This window comes from Achroia grisella, unplaced genomic scaffold (assembly GCF_030625045.1).
Source record: "Achroia grisella isolate CSIRO2021 unplaced genomic scaffold, CSIRO_AGI_Agris_v1 utg5633, whole genome shotgun sequence".
NCBI lineage: Eukaryota > Metazoa > Arthropoda > Insecta > Lepidoptera > Pyralidae > Achroia > Achroia grisella.
The window spans coordinates 597,161-618,488 of record NW_026712943.1 but is presented as its reverse complement, the minus strand read 5'-3'; the positions used below and the strand labels follow the sequence as shown (position 1 = coordinate 618,488).

At 32.9% G+C, this 21,328-nt stretch overlaps 1 protein-coding gene across 1 annotated transcript in view; it reads left to right on the top strand.

Annotated features, from left to right (window-relative positions):
* The window catches only part of LOC131848585 (chitinase-like protein EN03), a 35,919-nt gene that overhangs the window by 7,425 nt on the left and 7,166 nt on the right, over positions 1–21,328 (top strand). Inside the window, exons 2-3 of the mRNA XM_059198502.1 lie at positions 18,801–19,051; positions 21,024–21,156. Of these exons, the coding sequence (XP_059054485.1) occupies positions 18,801–19,051; positions 21,024–21,156 (384 nt within the window). The remainder of the gene's footprint in view (positions 1–18,800; positions 19,052–21,023; positions 21,157–21,328) is intronic.

The following is a 21,328-nucleotide window of genomic DNA, read 5'->3' as shown; positions in this document are numbered from 1 at the left end:
GTTCACGCCTAAAATGGAGACAAGGTTGGCAACACTAAAAGTGTTGTCATTGTTTTCTGCGTCATTGTCAAAATCTCTCTCTGGAAAAAACGTTGTGAACATTAAACGATTCAAAAACTTGTAGTTTCTTTATATCAAGTAAATCAAGTAAATGATCGTACTGGTCATTTGGCGACCGTGACAAAGTGAAAATAACAAATACACATATACAAGTGTCATTACTGATTGGAAAATAAGGAAGCTACTTCTCAACGGAGCCTAACCTATAAATAGCATCGTGTCAGGAGGTCAATCCGAGGGAAGTAAAGCCCATCCTACCTTTTCCAGTCCCATTTCACTTATATTCCTAATCCTATTTCTTATAACAACCTGTTTGTAATAACCCATGTATTGCACCTGTGCTTAAGATAACGCCTTATATTTCCAGGCAAAAATCAACTGCTAATATTACGCCTGCCTTCGATTATAAGCATATGAAGATCAATTCTTTCTAAGTTGTGGTCAGCATTTACTTGTGGCGTGGATTATTGTAATGAACCATTAACTACGAGTGGAGCATTGGGTTTGATGCACATATTTTACCTAATTCATTGTTGATTTCTCTCAAATAATTTGAAAAATGTCACAATCAGAAAAGTGCCAATTAAGTTCTGTTGTGAGTGATTTAATTAAGAAAAGGAATCATATAAAGGGTAGATTAACTAAATTACATAATTATGTATTGGATATGCAGAAACTAGATATTAATAGTCTGACTAGTATAAACATAAAAGAATTAAATAAACGGTTAGAAAACTGCCAAGAATTATTTAAAAATTTTGATGAAACTCAGACATTAATTGAAAGTCACTGCAACGAGACCAATGTTGATGAACAATTAGAGCTAAGAGAATCAATTGAAAGCAAATTTTTTTTAGTTATGGCAATTATTGAAGATATAACTGAAAAAGATAAAGAAAAATTAAATAATTTATGTAGTAAAGGTAACGGTTGTCAGGCTCCTCAAACTTATGACATTCAGTCCATAAAATTACCGACTATAAAGTTACCAAATTACAATGGTTCGTATTTAAAATGGCTAGAATACAGAGAAATATTTAAATCTTTAATACATTCTAATCCATCAATCCCAGACATAAATAAATTCCACTATTTAAGATCCTCCTTAGAGGGTGGTGCTATTGAAGTAATAAGATCATTGGAATTTACCTCGGAGAATTATCATGTGGCATGGGAATTATTGTGTAATCGTTATGACAATAAGAAAATTCTCATTAATAATCATCTAAAAGCGTTATTCAGCATTAACCCCTTGTATAAGGAATCTTATAGGGATTTACGTTCTTTAGTTGACAATGTTTCTAAGAACTTACGAGCGCTTAACACTCTAGGTCAACCAACAGAACAGTGGGATGTTTTAATAATATTTATGGTCACAGCAAAATTAGATGCCGTCACTAACATGAAATGGGAGGAATGTAGGAATAATTTACCAGACATTCCCTCTTTAAACGAATTTTATTCCTTTATACGAAGTCGTGCAGACATTTTAGAAACAACCGTGGTCACATCTCATACAAATAGAACTGAAAAAGAAAATTCAAACAAAAATAATTTAAACAGTAAATGGAAAAATAATGGGAATAAAAACCTTGATTCTAGTAATAATAATAAACAATTTAATAAATTTAATTCTTTGGTATCCTCCATTGAGAATCTTTGTGAATATTTGTGTTTATTATGTAGTGAGCAGGGTCACCGCATATATGAATGCACAAAGTTTAAAAATATGAATGTCCAGGATAGAATAAAGGAAGCAACCAAATTGAAGCTATGTTCCAATTGCTTGCGTGAAGGTCATAATGTCTTTCGTTGTCACCTTAAGGGTTCCTGTAGATACTGTAAACAAAAACACAACAGTTTATTACATGTCAATAAACAAAGTAACAATAATAACAATGTAGTAGGAGACTTACCTGACACTACACCATCCACATCACAGCAGCCACCGGTGGTATTATCCGCTGTCTCTGTGAACCAGGTTCTGTTATGTACTGCTATGGTAGAAGTAGTCAATGAAAGTACTCAACAGACTTACCTTGTGCGGGCGCTGTTAGATACAGGAAGCCAGTCATCTTTTATCACGGAAAATCTGAAAAGAAAGTTAGACCTTACTATTCGTACTGTTGAACCATTACGAATTTCGGGTATAAATAATTTTAATTTTAATATATCTGAACGTTGTAATTTAAATATAAAATCACGTATAAATAACTTTCATATGGAAATCAATTGTTTAGTTGTTCCGCAAATTACAGGAATGTTACCAAGTGAACCTGTGAATCTGCAGGAATTGAATCTACCCAAAAATATCAAGCTTGCGGATCCAGAATTTCATCATCCCTCTGAAATTAGTATTCTCTTAGGGGCTGATGTTTTTTGGACTATTGTAGGGTCCAAGCGTATTTTACTGGGTAAATCACAACCAATCTTACAACTATCACATTTTGGATGGTTAGTCAGTGGCCGTATAGGGGAGCAGAACCCAAACCACGTGACATGTCATTTCACACAAGAAATTCATGATAACCTAAAAAAATTTTGGGAAGTTGATGAAATTGACTTTAATGACATTACTTCACCGGAAGACAAATTATGTCATATGCATTTTTTAGATAATATGAAACGACTAGCAAACGGTCGTTTTTCTGTTAAAATACCCTTTAGGGAGGTTCCAGAGGAGGCATTAGGTGATTCCTATTATTCGGCAAGAAAGCGTTTCATTAGTTTAGAGAAAAAATTTTGCAAAAAACCTCAACTAAAACAAAGTTATATTAAATTCATAGAAGAATATCGTGAGTTGGGTCATTTAGAAGAAATTTCACGTCCTCAATTTGGATATTATTTACCACATCATGCGGTAGTGAAAGAAAGTAGTGACACAACCAAGTTTAGGGTGGTGTTTGATGCCTCAGCTAAAACAAGTTCAGGCAAATCTCTAAACGACATACAATATGTAGGTCCTGTAGTGCAAGATGATTTATTTTCAATATTGTTAAGGTTTAGAAGTTTTAAATATGTACTTACAGGGGATATTCAAAAAATGTATAGACAAGTTGAAATTGACCCTTCTCAGCGACATTTGCAGTTAATTCTTTGGAGAACTGACAGTTCTCAATCTCTTAAGGTATATCAGCTGAACACAGTTACCTATGGCACTGCATCAGCACCTTTCTTGAGCACAAGATGTTTAGTCCAGTTAGCTCGGGAATGTCCTAATCCTGTTATTTCAAATATTTTAGAACATGATATATATATGGATGATTTAAATACAGGATGTCAATTTAAACATGAAATAAAGGAAGTTTATGAAGAAATAACTAAAATTTTATCGTCAGCTTGCTTTCCTTTACACAAAATACGCACAAATTGTCCAGAAGTAATTCAAAGGGAGACCACAGCAAAAAATCTAGATTTAAGTAAACATTCAACAGTTTTGGGTCTAAGTTGGTCACCAACTACTGATAATCTACATTTCAGTATAGATTTGGATATGAATACAAAAATTACAAAGCGTATAATTATATCATTAACATGTAAAATTTTTGACCCTTTAGGACTATTATGTGCATGTATTATTAAAGCTAAAATGATCTTGCAACAATTATGGAATGAAAAATTAGGCTGGGACGACCCAGTACCAACAACTATTGCAAAAAATTGGATTGAAATAGCGGATAATATAAATAACTTATCTAAAATTACAATCCCTAGATATATATTATGTGATATTCCTGTTTCAGTTGAATTGCACTGTTTTGTAGACGCTTCTAAGGAAGCATATGGAGCCTGTATCTATCTGCGTTCCTCTGACACACAGAACAATGTCACAGTGAGACTTCTGTGTGCAAAGGCGAGAGTAGCACCTCTTAAAACTATGACTATACCACGTTTGGAGCTGTGTGGTGCTTTGCTTGGTGCTCGTTTATCAAATAAAGTGGTACAGTCTATACGGGGTCATAGTATAACAAGAAAGGTTATATGGACCGATTCAACAGTTGTTCTTGGTTGGGTGAGAACACAACCAAAGAGTTTACACGCATTTGTAGCAAATCGTGTTGTAGAAATTAATATGCTCACACAAGGGTATTGTTGGAGGCATGTGTCGAGTGACCTCAACCCTGCAGATCTAGCTTCTAGAGGTGTGACACCTCAGCGTTTGCAGGTCGAATCCTTGTGGTGGGAAGGACCCTCCTTCTTGAAGGAGGGGTCTTCAGCATGGCCACAGCAACATAACTGGGCAGTAGATCTGCCAGAATTAAAAGTTCATTTGCAAACAGAATTTAATGTAGAATGCAGTATTGATTTTGCGAATTATTCTAACTTTACTAGATTGTTACATGTGTACGCATTTGTATTGCGGTTTGTGAATAACTGTAGGAAAAGTAATAAATTATATGATAATCTACAAAAAGATGAAATAGATAAGGCGCGATCCATATTAATTAAATTAAGTCAACAAGAATCCTTTTATAATGATTTGGAATGTTTAAGAAAAAATTCTAAATTATCAAATAAATCTAAACTTTTATCTTTAAACCCATTTTTTGATTCGGAAGGTATATTAAGAGTGGGCGGCCGGATTAAAAACTCTAGCTTCGTTTACAATAAGAAACATCCTATCATATTAGATAGTAAACATAGACTTACCCTTTTGTTAATGCGGTACGAACATAATCGTTTATTCCATGCTGGACCTCAGCAGCTTCTTGCATCCTTTCGTGAAGAATATTGGCCAATAAATGGTAGGCTCTTGGCCCGAAGTATAACAAAGAAGTGCGTTGTGTGCACACGGTACAATGGTAAGCCTAATATAAGACCAATAATGGGAAACTTGCCATCAGTTAGAACTAACGCCACATTTCCGTTTCATGCAAGCGGTACTGATTTTGCTGGACCATTCATGATATCGAGTAAAAAGGGTCGTGGGAATAGAATTACAAAATGTTATCTTTGCCTATTTGTCTGCCTTAGTACTAGAGCAGTTCATTTAGAGGTGGTAGGCGATCTAAGTTCTCAAGCATTTATCCTATGTTTACGTAGATTCGTTGCGCGTAGAGGTAAACCTCAAACAATTTATTGCGACAATGGCACCAACTTCGTGGGGGCAAACAATGAACTAGGTAAGATTATACGCTCCAGTCGTGATTCGGTAATAGATTTTGCTAACTCTGAAGGAATTTCTTTTAAATTTAGTCCAGCCTATTCTCCACACTTTGGAGGCGTCTGGGAGGCGGGCGTAAAGGCAGCCAAATATCATTTAAAGAGAGTTGCAGGTAATATTTCCCTAACCTTTGAAGAATTGTCCACTCTATTCACCCAAATAGAAGCTATTCTTAATTCTCGACCTCTTTCTCCTTTATCTTCCGACCCGTTGGACCTAAATCCTTTAACCCCGGGGCACTTTCTTATCGGTCGACCACTGGCGTCCCTGCCTCATGCTGCTGCAGAAGAAGCTAATTCCAAGTTCTACATGATAGAGAAACTGCGATTGCATTTTTGGGAACGCTGGAGCAAAGAATTTGTTGCTGAGTTGCAGCAGAGAACAAGGTGGAAATCAGGAACCGGAGATCCTAAAGTAGGAGATATGGTGCTGTTAAGAAATGAAAACATACCACCCCAGAGCTGGCGGCTGGGTCGTGTAACGAAGCTGCATCATGGTGCAGATAACATTTGTCGAGTGGTGGATATCTACACTGCGAGAGGAACGATACGGCGAGCCGTTCGTTACATTGTAAAATTACCTGTGGAAGACACTGAAGAAATTGAAAGTTAACTCTTTCAATGGCCGGAGGATGTTCACGCCTAAAATGGAGACAAGGTTGGCAACACTAAAAGTGTTGTCATTGTTTTCTGCGTCATTGTCAAAATCGCTCTGGAAAAAACGTTGTGAACATTAAACGATTCAAAAAACTTGTAGTTTCTTTATATCAAGTAAATCAAGAAAATGATCGTACTGGTCATATTGTTTTTTGTTTTGTATATATTTATGAAGACTCGCATATATTGTATTCATATGCAAATTAATATTACCAAACGCAAAAAATGGATTTTTGTAATTGTTATCTTTACATTTACACATTTTACAAATTTGGTTCGGTTTTTTAATTTAAAAAAGCAAAGTATACGGATGCATGGTTTTTTAGTTGTCCGGAATGGCAAAGTATCACGGATAACATATGATAACGTGATGATCGAGTGCTGTTTACCATTTGGTGGCCGTCAGTTTGTTTGTTATTGTAATTACGTAAAAAAAATATCAAGAAAAGTAAAGATTTTACTTTAAAAAAAAAAGGCCCTTATAATAATTGGTGCCGTATGAAGTGAAGTAGGTTGCAAGTTATTACATAATACTGTGTTAATTACCGTCCGACTGTCTGCAAATTACGTGTCTCGTAAACAGGACGAGTCCATTTTAGTCCGTAAGAGAATAAACGTACTTAAAACAAGGGCTGCCAAACGTATCTGTATTCATGTTCTTTTACACTAATACCACCATGGTGGCAAACAAGCATACGGCCAATCGGATAGTCTAAAACATCAGGGAAATCACGTATATCTTCTTCGCACTAGACATTTTATTTTAATTAAAGTCATGTGCAAAGTACTTATAAACTGTACGAAACGTAATATTTAAGAAAAAATAAAAAAGATAAATCAGTTGTAGTTATTATAGCAAACCAGCAGCACTCGTTCACGAGTATGACGGATGAGTCAGCCATAACTCCGCCATATTTAAAGCCCAATAATGGCGAGACAGACGTGTCCAAGTTTATGTCTTGGTAGATACATGGTTGGGGTTGAAAATGTGTAAAGATTTTTGAGCTCCTTTGTACGAGAAAATGTTTGAACGTTGGCTGCCCTGGCCAAGTGGCCACTCAGTACAAACAAAATATGTCGGCATTGCCTGAAGGTGTGACGTGTTCTTGACATAAACAAAGGCCTTCTCCAAAAGAGGAAAATGTATTTGTTGATATACATCTACTAATGTAAATATAAAAGCGGCATATATAAACGTTTCGTAAGAAAATATTAAATATTTTTAATAAAAATGTAAACATTTAACAACTAATTTAGGCTTAAATACACACATAAACGATATTTAATATTTGTAGTTGTCCCGCGATTTCATCCGCTGGAATAACTAAAAAAAAAAAGTTTTTTCGTTCTAGCTTCAAAAATGAAGAACCTTATGGATAATAACACTTCCAAAACTTTTATATCCTATTTTATTTTACTCATATAAATGGGGAAAATTTTAACAAGTCTAAATTTCATATTTATTTATATTTAATTGACAGCCTAAAAAATAAGTCTTCTAGTTTCAAAAGTAACAATTATAAGGCAGTATACTGCCTTATAACTTTTATATCCCCTTCCAACCCCTTACAACCCTTTTTTGATATTAAAAAGTAGTAGTATATCCTTTCTCTGGGTGTATACTAGCTGTGTACCAAGTTTCATTTAAATTGCTCCGGTGATTTCAGTTGGAAAGCGCGACAGACAGACGAAGTAATTTCGCATTTACAATATTAGTAAGGTATATATTATAACTGGAATTATAAATGAAATGTAAGTCGAACAAACTTACATTGCATTTCTTATTCTTTCACATTTAAACCACATCATTATCACGGAACGTATACTTTATATAGCATCAATCAGTTTATATAGCATCGTAAGTTACATGACGCGAATGTATCTACCTACACTTGTTGATAAACCAGCATAAAACTTAAGTAATAATTATTTATATTATTAATAATTATACATTTTATAGATAAAAGTACGTAGTTTATATTCACATAATATCATAAATAATTAAAATTATGCCTACATTTGTTTAAAAGAGTAATAGCCGAGTTTCTTGGCCATTCTCCTTAACCATATCAGAATACGTTTAGGATGTTGATTAGCTGTAAATGTTATCTGCAACATCACAAATAATTATGCCTACATTTGTTTAAAAAACAGGTTTTCTTCGCCATTCTTCTTAGCCCATAATGGATGATTGAATACAGAAAAAATGGCTCCAACTGCAATGTTTTATTCTTTTTCTTTACACTTATGTTAAATGATTTTTTTATTCGTCTGTCTGCTCGTTTCTTCTCTATCACAGTTAATGACATCATCATCAACGTGATAGGTGTGCTTTATTTACGGTACCACGGTATATCATGCTACTGGCATGCAAAAACATATTTTTCTTTATTAGTCATATTGGGATATTCCAGTTTGCGATGTCACTATATGTTGAGTCGTGTGCCCCCAGTGGAGTATATAGCATGAGTATGAAGAATAGAATAGAAATCATTTATTCAAATAAATTTAATTTAAGTACTTACGTACATGAATAGTCATAACATTTTTTTTTATCTACCGCTCGTTCTGAAATCTTTCTCATCACAACAAAGAACGAACAAGAAACTGATGTGTTGCTCTTTTAAATAATCCGTGTAAGTTTACATTTACAAGTCGAAATGTGTGTATGTGTGTATCTATTTCTATTTAAAAAAAATCAATACAAAAGCCGCTACGCTATCATATATCAAGAAAGCAGTTTGAAAAAGAAAGTTAGCTCAGATAGCCTAAAATGGCGAGTTCTCTGAGCAATGTTTTGTATTCACACGTTTCGACTTGTAAATGTAAACTTACAAGGATTATTTAAAAGAGCAACACACAAGTTTCTTGTTCGCTCTTCTTGTGGTGAGACAGCTTTCCGAACGAGTGGTAGATAAAAAATAAATTGTTATGACTATTCAAAATGTTTAAATTAAGTTTATTTGAATAAATGATTTTCTATTCTATTCTATTCTAATGCTCTGAAATCATAATTTAAATAACCATATTATATGAAATGGATTATATTATATGAAATTTATTTATTCACAGTAATAAAATTCGCATTTCTTATTTTTCGTTTCCAATTCTTTGAACAAACTGTTTGCAGTTTTATTGTCACTAATGAATTTTGCTACTAACCGTGTCTACTATTCGACGAGTCAATCAGTCGATTTACGCTGGAACGAATCCAATCGAATGACATTGAATTTCGTAATCTAACACCTTTTTGCTCTTGATTTGTACAATACAGCGTATTAATTACATATCTTGTGGTCAATGAACGACATCGATACAGCCAACTATTTATTATATTTAGTTTTTGTCTCGTTGAGTTTGCATTACGAGTTATCTTTACTTGCTATTGTTATGCAGTTATGGCTTCTGGGAAAAGAACAAGAAATTAAATAACATTGGCTTGCATGATCAGAACATTTATCATAATAATTTATTTGCTCAAAAATACAGAAGCAAACAGGCAAGCAAAGAAACAAGATGACATTTAAAGCATAAGCTCATTTGTTTTGCCGTAGTAATGGCGTGCAAAATATTATTGTTTAAAGATTATACACAAATAATCCACAAACAGAGAAAATAATAATAACAATAGTTAAACAGCTGTATTATTATTTATACTAAAAAACGAACAAAATATAATTAAGATTTAAGAAACAAAATAATATATCATTGTTTGTGGAATTTTTCTAAAAAATACACATGTTATTTCATGATAACTAAGCAGTAGATTGTGATTTAATAAAATTCTTATTTAGGCCAGATTTCTGTAAAACTGCCATGGCAGTCAACCTGTTAAAAGAACAGAAAAAAATGGATTGAATCTAATCTGATATTCAGATCACTTTCCGGAATAAATCTGCAGATTTTCATCATGTCTATATAAACTTTCATATTCATCCCGTTGCATCAATTATAGACAATCAATCAATTATGCTATACAAATATAATTAGATATGGTATTCAGTTTTTAATTTTATTTATAGACTGATATATGATTAAATCAGCGTCAGTTATATCGTCGTAGCCTACGTAAAGCTGATAATAGGCTCATACGTTAGGTGATAAACTGGTATAAAAATTAAATAATAATTAATATTAATAATTGTATACATTGTAGACTAGCTATGCCCGCGACTTCGTCCGCGAGAAATAGTGACCTTAGCCATTAAATATTTCATAATCTAACTAAAAAAAACTAAAGATAAAAGTTTCATCATTGTAGCTACAAAATGACGAATTTTCATACAAATTTTCAACCCCTATTTTATTTAAGAGTATAATTTTAAAAACTTTGTATGTCATATTTACTTATATTTAATCAACATCTCTAAAAATAATTTTCAAGTTTCTAAAAACGACGATACTTCCATACAATCTTTCATCTCCTCTTTCAAGCCCTTACAACCCTTTTTTCACTTCAAGAAGTAGCCTATGTCTTTTCTCAAGATCTAAACTATCAATGTACCAAATTTCATTTATATCGGTTCAGTAGTTTTGGCGTGAAAGCGAGACAGACAGACAGACAAAGTTACTTATATTTATAATATTAGTAAGGACAAAAGTTGGTAGTTAATATTCATATAACCTAATATCCATACCAACAGGCGAGTTTTATCCCACACTCTTTAGCCGTATCTGCATATAGAATGGGAGGTTGAATACAGAAAAAATGGCTTAGCATGAATTTTCTTTTTTTTTTGACAATTCACACCGCGCCATCTAGTCAAAAGTTAAGCTAGCTAAAGCTTGTGTTATGGGTACTAGATAACTGATACAAAGATATAGATATTTTTTTTTCGTAAATACATACATATTATACATAGAAAATACCCAGACCGATACAAACAAATGAATGTCGTGAATAGAAATGTTTGTGCCGTGCGAGGAATCTAACCCGCGACCATTGGACATAAAGCGGTGTGCTGGACCGCTATACCACCAAGGTCGTCATGTTTTCTTTTCAATTTGATTTAGAGTGGTTTTTATTAAGTTTATGTGAATAAAGCTTATTTATCTACGTCTATATACTGGTGATTGCGAACACTTCATCTGAAAATTAATTGTGTCATTAGAACCTGTTCTTTGCTTAAAAAATGTTTGATTTTTTAGAAACGTCTTAATAAGGCATTAAGGCATTTTTGAGAGTAGTGCGCACAAACGTACAGATAAACAGTCAGAAATTCGAACAAATTTTTTAGCTAATATTCCGTTGATGGAGTCCTTCGATATATATTAGATGTAGATAATATATGTTCTCATATATACTTTTTAGTGATCAGTTAAATTTTTATTATATATGAAAACATGAAAGTATAACCAACTCCCTCAAGTATTTTTTTTATGAGTTAGGATTTCTTATAGAGACTTAATAAATGTGTTAAAGTTATACGAATAAATAAATTTATTTTCACCGAGGACGAAATTACCGGATTTCGCTTGTAGGTAGTTATTAAATAGTATTCATAAAGGTCGTTCAAGTTTCTGTATATTTAGTTATTTTCGTCCAACTGCCTTGAACCTTGGATATGACGAGAATAAATTTAAAATATAGCCTGCAATTATAAAGATTGTGCTGACTGACTGACTTCGCCTTACAAACTAAAAAGTCTGGACACTGGAATTTTTCGCAACAGTTTACTTCTGCATTCTATAAAGAATGAACGAAGTTGCATGTAACAGCTAGTCTATACATATATATAAAATTGGAGTGTCTATTTGTAATATACAAATAACCGTTTTTTACTACATGCATATGTATAGTATATAAATACGGTACATACACCAAAATAACATTTTTTACAATTTTTGTCTGTCTGTCTGTTTGTTCCGGCTAATCTTATATAGTTTGACCAATTTTGACGGAACTTTTTTTGGTAGATAGCTGATATAATAAGGAGTAACGTAGGCTACCTTAATTAAAAAAAAAAATTTTCTTTAGAAAAATTTAAATTTTTTGCGGACGTAGTCGCGTGTACAGCTAGTTATAAATAAGAAGTCTTTATTCCTATGTATGAAACAAAATATCTTACGTTATACTTAACGAAAACCGGCATGGCATATGGCAAAAACTAATCTCTTACATAGGTTGCAAGATATTGGTTTTGGTCATAACAGTTACTATTTACCAATAACAAACAGGGGCGAGCAATTTAGTTGTCTGCTATTGTATAGGGAACTGAGAGTTAGAAATTAAAGCGTGTTCACAAATAGCCCGAGTATATATAAAAACTTAAAGTTCTTTTTAAAAATACCTCTATAGCATTTGTTTATTACGATAACATTGATGTTAACAAATATTTCATCGTAAATTGTGGTTTAACATTGACCAACGACCATATTCATGGCGAGTATAATGATTATAATCTATACATATAAATGAAATTTAAGTATCTGTTTGTAATATTATGTATAAAAAAATCTATAATGATATTTGTAACGGTGAAATTTCTTCATATTTATTAATAGGTGCAAATATTAATAGTGCAAACTTTCGATGCAAAATTTAGTATTTTATCGGTTTAATAAATTTGCATTGAAAATATTTTACTGAGTTACCGATAGGAAAAAAATATATTTTCGCACTGTAAATAAAAATGCTGCGATAAATTCTAAGGAATAAACTTAAAAATTGCATCAAAAATCAGTTTAAAATTATTCTATTATATTATATTATACCTTTTCTCAATACAAGATTTTATCCAAATACTTAAAATTATTTTGTGTGAGGTACGATATACATATATAATATATAAAAGATAAAATAAATTATTTCACCTATTAACATTATCATAAAGTAACGTGACCAATGCTTTATTTAAAAAAATGGATATCTCTACAGTTGCCACGTGAAGCCGGGTCGGACGGTTAGTTATGTATAATTGGGCATCGGATAGTTACCTTCTTTTGTTAACCTTCTGACCACGATACGCTCAATACCTAATTGTTTTTAGACAACAATTTGATAAAGATTAATTTATAATACACATTATTATCAGTGCAAGTGTAGGTTTGACCTTATATCGAAGTGTCAACAAACAAATGAGATAAACCCGCACAAAATGTGCTAGAATTCTTGGAAACGGAGAACAAACAGTCAACATTTGATCACCTATACTATGTCACCCAGTTAGAGCCCCACACACTTTCCGATATTCGGACGGCTCGTGCTGAGGACGCCGTTCTATTACTGCTTCGATTGGTACACCAGCTCTTTAGTGCGCCAATTGAACGGCTACAGCACGGCCCGTCCGATTAAACCTGACAATGTGAGCTCACATTTAAACTCGATGTTGAATCAGATAGTTCTGTGTACATTGTGCAGCAATGATGTATGTATTCAGGAATGTATTGATTGTTGGTACGAAATGTAGATATTGCATCATTATTATCAGAACTGTATCAACCCATTGTTGGCCTATTGTTGGAAATTACTATACGTTTATTTTGACTAAACGTCATAATATATCTAGAGAGAGGCTAGAGTTGTCTAGCCGTTTAGCCGCCTTATTCCGATGGTCGCGGGTTCGATTCCTCGCACGGCACAAACAATTGAATTCATGAGTATGATTGTTGGTATCTGTCTGGGTGTTTTCTATATAAAATATGTATGTATTTAAGAAAAACATTCTTTGTATTTATCAGTTATCTAGTACCCATAATACAAGTTTTAGGTAGGTTAAATTTTTAAATATTTGAAATAATTTTAAAATTGAATTAAATATATATATGCTTCTAAATTTTCACCCTTCTAACATAAACCCCTATTTGTTAATAGCAATATTATTAAAGTGGCGAATTGTCTAGTATCCATAACACAAGTTCTGCTTACCTTGGGGTTAGATGGCACTGTGTGAATTGCCTAAGGTCAATTCTATTATAACTCAAACATATATACCTTAAGAATTTATCGTATAACACTCTTCAAGAGTGTAAGAACTCAGTTTCTATTCAGTTCTTCTTGACTAAAACCACATTCCGATCTAACAGTTCTTTTGATTTATAAAGTCTGTTAGAAACCTATAAGTAAAAACAAATCTATATTCGATTTGATTTGAAAAGAAAACATTAGTTAAGAATATAAGAGAAGTACTTGTTCAAACATTTATTACCCATCTGTTTAGATTAATTAGCAAGTTAAATGAAGGCATATAAGATTTCCGTGAACACGGAGTCATTTTTCCGTGAGCATGAGAATTTTTTTCGTTATTTATCTTAATTATGTTCGTACTTTTGCGAAGTTGGGAGAACAACGTCAGAAAGTTATATGGTACGTACACTTCAAACAAAGCGAATTACAAACATGTCCGTTTTCCTTGTCGACTTTTTTAAGAGAACAAAAACGGTCCATTTATTGTTGTGGCGGAAAATAAAAAAAATATATTAGACCACAGACTGTTAGCCTTGGCAACGACGCAATCGAATTATGTGAATTTAGGTTATTAGTAGTTTAAGAGTATATTCAACATTTTTACAAGTTGTCAACGGAAAGAGTTATTAATGTAAACATGACTTTTAGCAAATTAAAATTATTAAGAAATTAACTGTTAATAGATGATTATGGAATTTCGTGCCCTCCTGTGATGATGGTATACGCTAGCGGACCATCAATAGAGGATGAGCATGTAATTAAGCCAGTAAGCCCATCGTGGAAGAATAATTACACTTCAGTTGTTGTGCTATATTATTATTAAAATTACGTAATTTTAGGATAATTACATAGTTATTTAGAATCACTACTCTTTGTATCAAGATTACTCTTAATAATTACCAGCAGAATAAACTGTACTATTTTATTTCTACTGTACTATTTACTAGATTGGGAACCATCGTTTGTTTTATTATTTTGATTTTTGTATTGATTACTATATATAAAAAGATACTCTACAATATATATTATATTTAGTGGTAATCTACATATGTTACCGAAAAATTAAGCTTAAGAATAGTTTACTCGTTAAAAGTACCAGATAGTCTGACACACTGTCACGTTTATAATATCAACGAATTGTTCGAATCTAATAATTCAGTGGGTGGTATATTGAATTATAAAGCCACTATTACAGTTGAAGTGGTTAATGCAACGGAAACAATATTGAACATATTGTTTCCGTTTTCGACTATAATGTACATGTTAAATGCAACAATATATTAGGGGTCATCCACAACTTACATTATACGATTTATAACATCAGATGTAGACTGTACAAAATCGTTTTTTTTTCGAAGTACTCTAATGTTGTCGGCCGCAGTTGGCCTTTACTTTCACCAGACGATAGGGTGCGAGTGCAGATGGCACTCCAAACCTGTGGAAGGACTTATGGAGCGGCTGAAGGTCAACTCCTGCCTCACGGATACGACTTTAGTCTAAGGGCATCTCTAGGGGTTCGAACCTCGGCTCAGGTCGTCGTAATTTCGATCCTTGTTAGAATTGGACGGGGGATCGATCGGATGGGAAAAATAGGTACCTCAGTCTCACTGTCCTATTTCAGACGCCAAGCAACTTGCTTTGTCGACTGTGTTTTTGTTGTAAGGCAGATTCAGCAGTAAAATTAGTAAAGTAGATGTACTACAGTATCAATATAGAATTAATTTATTGATTGATGATTGCCTGGTTATCAGCACAAGGTATTAAGTCCGCCATGTACATTTTATTTGTGTACATTGAAGTTTACTGAACATATTAATATTTTAAATATGAAAGTGTTTTTTTGTTAATCTGTTTGTTACATTTTCACGTCGAATACTTGGCGTGACATTACATAGTATCAGGAGAATGGTCATAGGTCATTTATTATCTCAAATAAAAGTAAATGAAGTATGGATTTGTGGACTTAAGGTATTTTGAACGTTCTAATTATGTTAAAATTCAGTTAGAATTTAATTAAAGTATTTCAGATCAAATCGAATTTTGTGATAAACGTAGGTATACATTAGTTGTGATTATCGAATAGAATGTTCCATTACGATGTGCCTCATTAGGCATGGGAAATTCCAAATTATTTAAAGATTAGTTCATTATCCAAAACATTTTTCGTCAGACCAATAATAAATACATATCAATGTCACATTATTAGGCTCTTCTTTCGTTTAAGGACTAGAAACATTTATAGAGTATCTAAATGTTTAATATATTTATCAATTGTCCTCGAGAACGTTCCTTTATATCGTTTGGTATCTTACTAATATTACACACGCGAAAGTTTCAGAGTATTGTAATACAGATGTATGTTTGTTACTGCCTCACGCAAGAATTACGGAACGGATTTTAATGAAACTTTACCGTAACATAGCTATCACATCAGAATAACATGTAGGCTATAAATTCTATGCAGGTGAAACCGCGTGCACATCTAGTTTTATTAAATTCAAATTCAAATTCAAAAATCATTTATTCATGTAGGACATTTTAGCCGCTTATGAACGTCAAGTTTTTACATTAGATTTTTTTTTCCCTACCGTCCAGTTCGGTATATAGATCCTATTGAGAAGAACTGGCAAGAAACTCAATTGAATTACTTTTTTTTTTAAATCCAGTTTTTTACAATGCATAGGTATTTATATAGGTGTCTATGTCTAACATTAAATGAAAATCCCGAACATGAAAACTATTGCCATGCACGCTCGTCATTCAAGTAATCGTTTAGTGAGTAATAGGCCTTGCTCAGTAAATATGAGTTTACAGATGTTTTGAATTTATTTAAGGGTAATTCCAAAATATCCTTTGGTATCTTATTGTAAAATTTTATACCTATTCCCATAAAAGACCTATTGACTTTTTCTAAACGATACTTGGGGACAGCAAGTTTGTCTTTAAATCTAGTATTAATATTATGAATAAATTGGTATCACCATATGGAAGACATTATTATTCACCATACTTAATTTTGTTCCATGTACATACAATTTTTTTCTTACTCTAAATCTATGACTTCTTTAGCTCGGCAATTTCTTTACTTTTAAATATGTGTAATATTGTTAGGCAATTTGTTCATAGTATCAACTATAAAATCTAAATGAAGAGTCTGTAATAAAAACAATTGGATAATCGTGCACACCCACAATGCTATTGTTCTTGGACTTGTTAGGAGCAATTGACAAAGTATATACATGTTGTGGCCAATACTATGAATTGATTCTATTACTAAAGTGGTTGATTGCAAAATTTATGGCTATTTGCAATATTTATGATAACCTGAGTGGTCTAGCCTTACTTTCAACTTTACGGTCGCGGGTTCGATTCCTCGTACGATACATACATTTGTATTCACGAGTATGATTGTTTGTATCGGTCTAACTGCTTTCGGTGTATATTATGTATGTATTTACAAAAAAAATTCTAACAGATGTAGTATATCTAAGTATGTAGGTATACTTCTATAATCACAGACACTGGCAGTCGCATAGGCAATAAACAAAAGAGTGTATAATTTTTTTTTTATTACTTTAATATAACTAAGTGTTCTAACTTCATACTCCTCCGATCGCATATTTTTCATATAAAGGGCTATAAAGTTTTTGCTTTACATATTAATATAAGAATATGATATGCCTTGTCCAAATCAATCAACAGATGTACCTATATACTTATTGATATAGTTTAGTAGTAGGGATGTCTCATAATCTGCAAAAATATATATTCTATTATATCATAAACTAGTTCAATTAATTACATATTGATATGTTAAACGAAATTCAAAATGGCGACTGTTAATAATGCAAATAGAATGCGCTCAAAATTAAATAATGTGGTATGCACAATGCAGATTCATTTCAACGATGCCCTAATTATACAGGAATTTGTTGTATATTAGTTCAATAATGACCCAAATAGATTATAACTTAGTAATCATATTTGTATTGCTGCTCTAATTTAATATTGACAAATAGACAAATCAACAATTTAGACAATAATGTAGTTAACTCGCGGTTTTATCTGCCTTATTATATTACTAGCTGTGCGATTTCACCCGATTGAAATTTATAATCCATTTGTTATTCTGATGTATAGGCTATATTAGTGTAAAGTTTCAGTAAAATCGGCGCAATAATTTTTGTATAGAAGATCAACAAATATACATCCAACTGTCCATCCATTACACACTCAGAAACTTTTGCGTTTATATTAGTATTACTATTAGTACGATTTAATTTAATTCGTAATTTTGTATAAATGCTAATCTTTATGTGATTTTTTAACAATCTTAATAATAATAATCTCAGGACAATTCACACTGCGCCACCTAGACCCAAGTTAAGCCAGCTAAAGCTTGTGTTATGTATACTAGACAATTGATACAAGTACATAGATAATTTATTTTTCGTAAATACATACATATTATACATAGAAAACACCCAGACCGATACAAACAATCATACTCATGAATACAAATGTTTGTGCCGTGCGAGGAATCGAACCCGCGACCATTTTGAGAGTATTATACAACATGTATTGTTTAATTTGTATTACATACCCAAAAGTTGACAATAATACAAATGTCCTGTGATACAATGTATCTTCACGAAAAATTTCAGAAGATCACTTTATTTGAAGGGGTAAAAAAATATATATTTCATTTATTAGTATGGACTAATGTTAATATCATAAAATCCCACGTAACGGGTACATACTTCACCACAACAGAAATATCACGTTTTCTTATGTTTTCCTACTTCTAAGATGAAAGGCAAATATACATTTCTTGACTTAAAACATTTATACAACATATAACATCAATATATTGCCTTGACGACTATTAACAAGACATCGAAAATACTTGGCTGATTTGGTATGATGATAACAATTATTTCCATATCAGTATTAATTCTAATTTTAAGAGCACAATTACTTCGTCATTATATAGTTGAAGGATGTATTTATCCAGCGCAAGCCCGGATGCTGCCGAATGATCTGGACCCAGCACTATCCTTCTGCTCCCACCTCGTGTACGGCTACGCTGGAGTCCAGCCTGACACATACAAGTTGGTGCCTCTGAATGAAAATCTGGACGTCGACCGATCCCACGATAACTATCGCACTGTCACGAACTTGGGACACAAGTACCCCAACCTGAAGACCCTTCTGTCTGTTGGAGGCGATGCTGATAGTGATGATAGCAACAAATACAATCTTTTGGTGAGTACCCAAATCCTAGTGTTTTCTTATGTTAATTCAAATTTGACCGATTTTATACAAAGTCATCAGAGTAGGACGCCTAATCATATCTATTGCCAATAAATAGATAGATAAATGCTTTATTCAACAATTACAAACGCAGCATATATGAGATACAGAAAAAATAATTGTACAGATTAAAAAATGGCGGTGATTTTATGTGTCAGCTCAGCATAAAGCCACAAACAAATCCGCAGCGGTTGACATTTTGTTTTCATTCATATCCACGTTACATGAACTAATATTGTTTTTAATAAATTGACCTGTAGTATGCCAAGGTCACAAGAAATAGATCATGTTAAGAACTACTTGTAAAACAATGGATAAGACAAAGACTTAGGTTACAGAAGCAAGTGGTGTTTTGTGTGATCCACTCCACATTAAAGAGGCTGTGTTTAATACATTGATTATTAAGCATTTTATATGAATGCATTCACCTTCTTTAGTAATTCACTCTTGGCAGAGTGGTCATGGCTATCATGATGGTATATCTTGTGGTATGGTATCGTTGTGGTCTTTGGACCTGTCTCTGTCTCGGTCTGTGGACAGCTCCTTGCAATTTGCCTCCACCTGGAATGCCTTTTGGCTGCACGAAAATATTGTACAATGAACTGCTGTGTAGCCGTTCCTATAATGTCAGTCCATCTCGTTGGTGATCGACCCTGAGAACGTCTGCCTTCAACCGAATAATTGGCCGCTCCATGCAATGTTCGTTCCGGCTAATGTGACCAAAATACTTGAGAATTCGTATTTGCACAGTCGATAATCTCTCCCTGAGTTTGTTATGAATGCATTGTATGTTCATTTATGTCCATGACTTTATGACCATACACTAATTAGTACCTAATTATATTAGTATTCCTAATTAGCAGACTAGCTTAATGATAATACATTAAACATTGCGGTCCAATTCCCTTTTATCGATGACCAATTACAAATGTCCACTTTATTAGTTGGGACGAAGGTTTAAAATTCATTTGGGAGTTTTGTGTTGTAAAAATGTAATCATGTTTAAATTATACCAATGGTCAAACTACCTCATGTGGACAAATCTTGCATGTTAATAGATTTCAACGTCTGTCAAACCATTTTTATGCTTGATGCAAGGGAAGAATGCTTATATTCGCATTTACTTGCATGTACTGATCTATTTTTAGAGCCTACGTAATTTTACCTTGTCACTGTTGTATGTAAATGTTACAACTGAATTCTATCATACCTATCTATATTACATTGTCTTCTATTGTTTGTTGCCTATTTGGTTAACCACAGAATATACCCGCAAAATGCTACGTTTGTATCACGTCATTTTAATTTTAATTTGCATTTTAGTCATTATTGTACCTATTTCTAATAAAGCCATTACCGCTATCACCAAATAGTATCGCCACTAAAATTTTTTTTTATTCAACCACTTGCCTAACATTTTTGACGACCTTGATCTAGCAGTTTAGCAATGCTTTACTTCGGTGGACGAGGGTCCGATTGAGGAATCCAACTAGAACAGTACAAATATTTTTTATTCAAGAGTATGATTGTTTGCATTGATCTGGCTATTTTCTATGTATATTATAGATGGCACTGTGTAATATTTCCAGGGTTATTATTATTATTATTTTATATATCTCCGTTTTAATACTCCATTGTAATACGTTCAAACACGCGGGCCTTAGCCAAGCGTGGATGAATCTCAAAGTTATTATTATTATTACTATATGAGCTAAAAGTTGTATATAACGTTATTTGAATGTAAGTGTCATATGTAGTCTGATATAAGTATTGCTGACTTACTGGCCACATACTTTTATAGTTGATATATTATATTTTTCTAAAGAATTTAATATATATTTTTTGTGTGCAGAACTTTAATATCAAATAAACATTGTGACAGAGAATAACAATAAGAACTATAGTCTTGAATTATAATTTCCAGTTGGAATCCGCTCAAGCTCGTACAACATTTGTGAACTCCGGAGTACTACTGGTCCAACAGTATGGTTTCGATGGTATCGACTTAGCCTGGCAGTTCCCTAGGATCAAACCTAAGAAATTACGTTCGACTTTAGGTAGGTCATTCAATATTATTATAATTGATGTAAGTAATTTCGAGTGGTGCAAGCTGTGGATTATTTGTAGGCCTCGGTGGTCTAACGGTTTAGTACACCGCTTTACTTCCGATGGTGGCGGGTTCGATTCCTCGCACGGTGCAAACATTTGTAGTCATGAGTATGATTTTTG